This window comes from Saccostrea cucullata, unplaced genomic scaffold (assembly GCF_032062105.1).
Source record: "Saccostrea cucullata isolate Sc308-1 unplaced genomic scaffold, CSIRO_AGI_Scuc_v1 ctg10390, whole genome shotgun sequence".
Classification (NCBI taxonomy): Eukaryota; Metazoa; Mollusca; class Bivalvia; order Ostreida; family Ostreidae; genus Saccostrea; species Saccostrea cuccullata.
Genome location: NW_026922957.1, coordinates 17530 through 20693, shown reverse-complemented (window position 1 = coordinate 20693; position 3164 = coordinate 17530). Strand labels below are relative to the sequence as shown.

The following is a 3164-nucleotide window of genomic DNA, read 5'->3' as shown; positions in this document are numbered from 1 at the left end:
TGCTGAATAATAATTAGAACTTGTCTTTATAAAAATTATGATCTTGGTTTTCAGAATTCATCATACTTAATAAGACAACAATTAGTCAAGTGCTCAGTGGAGCTATCTGACAAAACTGAGAAGTTGGCTCACTTATATAAGTTTGTATTGTTGAGGTAAACAGTATAAAAAGAAAATAAGTATCAAAATTTACAATAAGATTAAACTTTTGATTTCTTACCTTGGGCACTTTAAATGTTTTCAAACAGATATTTTTCATGTCGTCTAAAGTTTCCCACGCTCCATCACCCAATATCATCTCCTTCGCCTTGCTGGCCTCCATAGTGAGCTTCATCTTAGTCAGATCAAACTGAGATTATGAAAACATCGTTTTATGTATATGAAAAGTCCATACATACAATACAAATCGGCAGCAAAAAAGGACCTCTAAAATCATTAGAGATTGGATCAGGTGCCATGGAGCAGTGAGCATCCCCTGCGGATCGGTCACAACAATTTCATGTAATTCTCGTTCTCTGAACTCTCATTTTTACGTTATAGAAAAGATTGTTTAAATCTTCATCAGACTTTTTCTTGGAAATAAAATCGAACGGGTAAGGATCTAAGGACTTCCTCTTTCCTGAAACTTGCTTTTGGAATGAAAGTTAAACGATACAACTATGCTATAGTTGCAACATCGTAGATTGAAATAATAATGGAAAGAAATTGACTTGATAAATTTATTTATTATACCTCTACTGTAATTACTCTATATAAAATCAATACCATAAAACTGTCTATTTCCCCGAGAAGAGACTATTTCCCTCATCTGAAGACTACTCCCTGGAAAATCAGAACTACTCCCTGGGACTACTCCCTCATGAATATTTATTACTAATTTTAACCAATCAAAGTGTTCAGTTGGCGGAGCGCTCAAGGAATCGCGAGTCTGTGACGTCATGTTGTTAGCAATGTAATTATAACGTCAAAACATTTCGACATGCGATGTCAAAATCATAATTGATTTCTAGCAAAATGAAGACAACGATAATTCTTCGAAATGTCAGTGAAAATACTTTTTAAAAATAATTTAACTGTTCTGTTTTATGACACGATACAGTTCATGAATCCATGCAGTTGATAGCTTTTGGTATAGGAATGTAATAAAATAAGTAAAAGTAGTAATGAAACAAAGATAGCTATATCCTTATTGAATTCTGTATTAGATTGTCAAAGAAGAAGTACAACGTCACCTACCTTGTGACAAAAGGAAAATTCCTCGTCATCGGGGACTTTTTTAACCTGACAATCAATTAATAACATAGCAATCAATTAATAACACAGCAATCAATTAATAACATAGCAATCAATTAATAACACAGCAATCAATTAATAACATAGCAATCGATTGAGAACATAGTAATTAATTAATAACATAGCAATCAATTGATAACATAGCAATCAATTAATAACATAGCGATCAATTAATAACAAAGGAATCAATTAATAACAAAGGAATCAATTAATAACATAGCAATCAATTAGTAACATAGTGATCGATTGAGTATATAGCTATTAATTAATAACATAGCAATCGATTAATAGCATAGCAATCAATTCGTAAAATAGCAATCAATTAATAACATAGAACACAATTAATGGAGAACGACTAGCGTTCATTATTCATTTAGTGATGTAAGAATATGTATTGTTAATTATTACCTGAACGGGAAATCCCGGTCTTTTTTCTTGGTACTCGTATAGTTTTCTTTTCTCATAAAGTTCAGCCCTTCGCTGTTCTGGATGAGGATCAAACTGAGGCAGAAAGGCGTCATATCGTCCAAAATAAAGGTCAATATCAGGACGTATCCACCGAAGTATTGGAAAAACAGAAGTACACCCGCTCTTCTGATTGGTTACCTGGATCTTTTCGACAAACCAATCACTGCGGGAACCCGCTTTGTCTCTCCGCAGCTTGATTTCAGTCACTTCAGGAATATCTGTTTTATCTTTTATGGTGAAGACATCTGTCCGGAATCTTTCAAAATCATCTCTAAACCTGTTATCCAGATTGGCGGATTGCGTTTGTTTCCCACATCTACCAAGTAGAACTATTTTTACGTTGGCATCTGTACCCGCCCCCAGTACATCCCCGGTTTTCACTTTAATTTCGTAAGTGACCATTGTGGATCTTTGATCAGTAGATACATATTACATGCAATTTATATATCTGTAATAGGATGCACAATTCCTATTTCTTCATCCATCGATACGTTAAAATCGCTCACTATCAAGGACTTACAGTTATAACATCCTCGTTTATTAGTCACCCCGTACTAAGTCGGCGAGATACATGAATATTGCTATTGTTTGACCAATAATGCGGTCCGCACATTTCTCAAAGATGACTTTGTGAATCTTGATGAAAGTCCACTGTCATTAAGATCGCTAAAAATGTGCAATCTTTCTTCATTTTTTTTCAAAATGGCCACTGTTACCATGGACACTGAAAAAGTGGGGTTTTTTAAAAATTTATTTTTAATGACTGTTTTTAATCAAATCCTTTTGAAAGTTTAAAGTACATCACTGTTGCCATGGCAACAGACAAAATTTTTTTAATTTTTTTTTAATGTATATAATTTTTCATTAAATCTCCCCTGTAACTTCACTGAGTTATAAGACCGCGGAACATAATTTGGCAAGATTCGAAATATGCAGCTTACGTTATTTCTATCTGTTACAATCAAAGCATATAATGATAGACAATAAAATGGGTGTGTACAGTTCGACGCGGACGACCGAGAAAACATTTGATTGAAACTGTAGTTTGAAATTCATTTTCAATCCAACTGATTTGTTTTTTAAAGCAAAGTGTGAATGTATGATCCTAAAGACAAATAATTTCAATTCCCAAATATATTTTGGTTGAAATTTATTTAAGGAATAACTGTCTTATTTTTCGGTTTCATGATGTGATCAATCGATTGGGTTGCGTGATAATTTGCATAAACGCCGAAGGCGTTTATGCATAAAATTATCACGCAAGCCAATCGATTGATCATCTTCATGAAATTGAAAAATCTGACAGTTATTCCTTATATTTACATGCTTTGATTCAGCCAATCCACGTGCTCCTAGCCCTGCTTCTGTCTAGGTGTTTGTTCCGCCCTGCACTTGGTTTTCTT

The 3164-nt window shown here is 33.8% G+C and overlaps 1 protein-coding gene across 1 annotated transcript; it reads right to left on the bottom strand.

Moving 5' to 3' along the window:
- Positions 1-220: 220 nt before the first annotated feature.
- Positions 221-2218, bottom strand: LOC134262870 (lipoxygenase homology domain-containing protein 1-like; the record flags this gene model as incomplete). The annotated part of the gene is made up of 3 exons (XM_062745192.1): positions 1702-2218; positions 1237-1281; positions 221-349 (listed from the first exon to the last, which is right to left on the bottom strand). Coding segments are annotated over exons 1-3 (636 nt in total), but the record flags the coding sequence as incomplete, so codon positions are not given.
- Between the last annotated feature and the right edge of the window lie 946 nt (positions 2219-3164).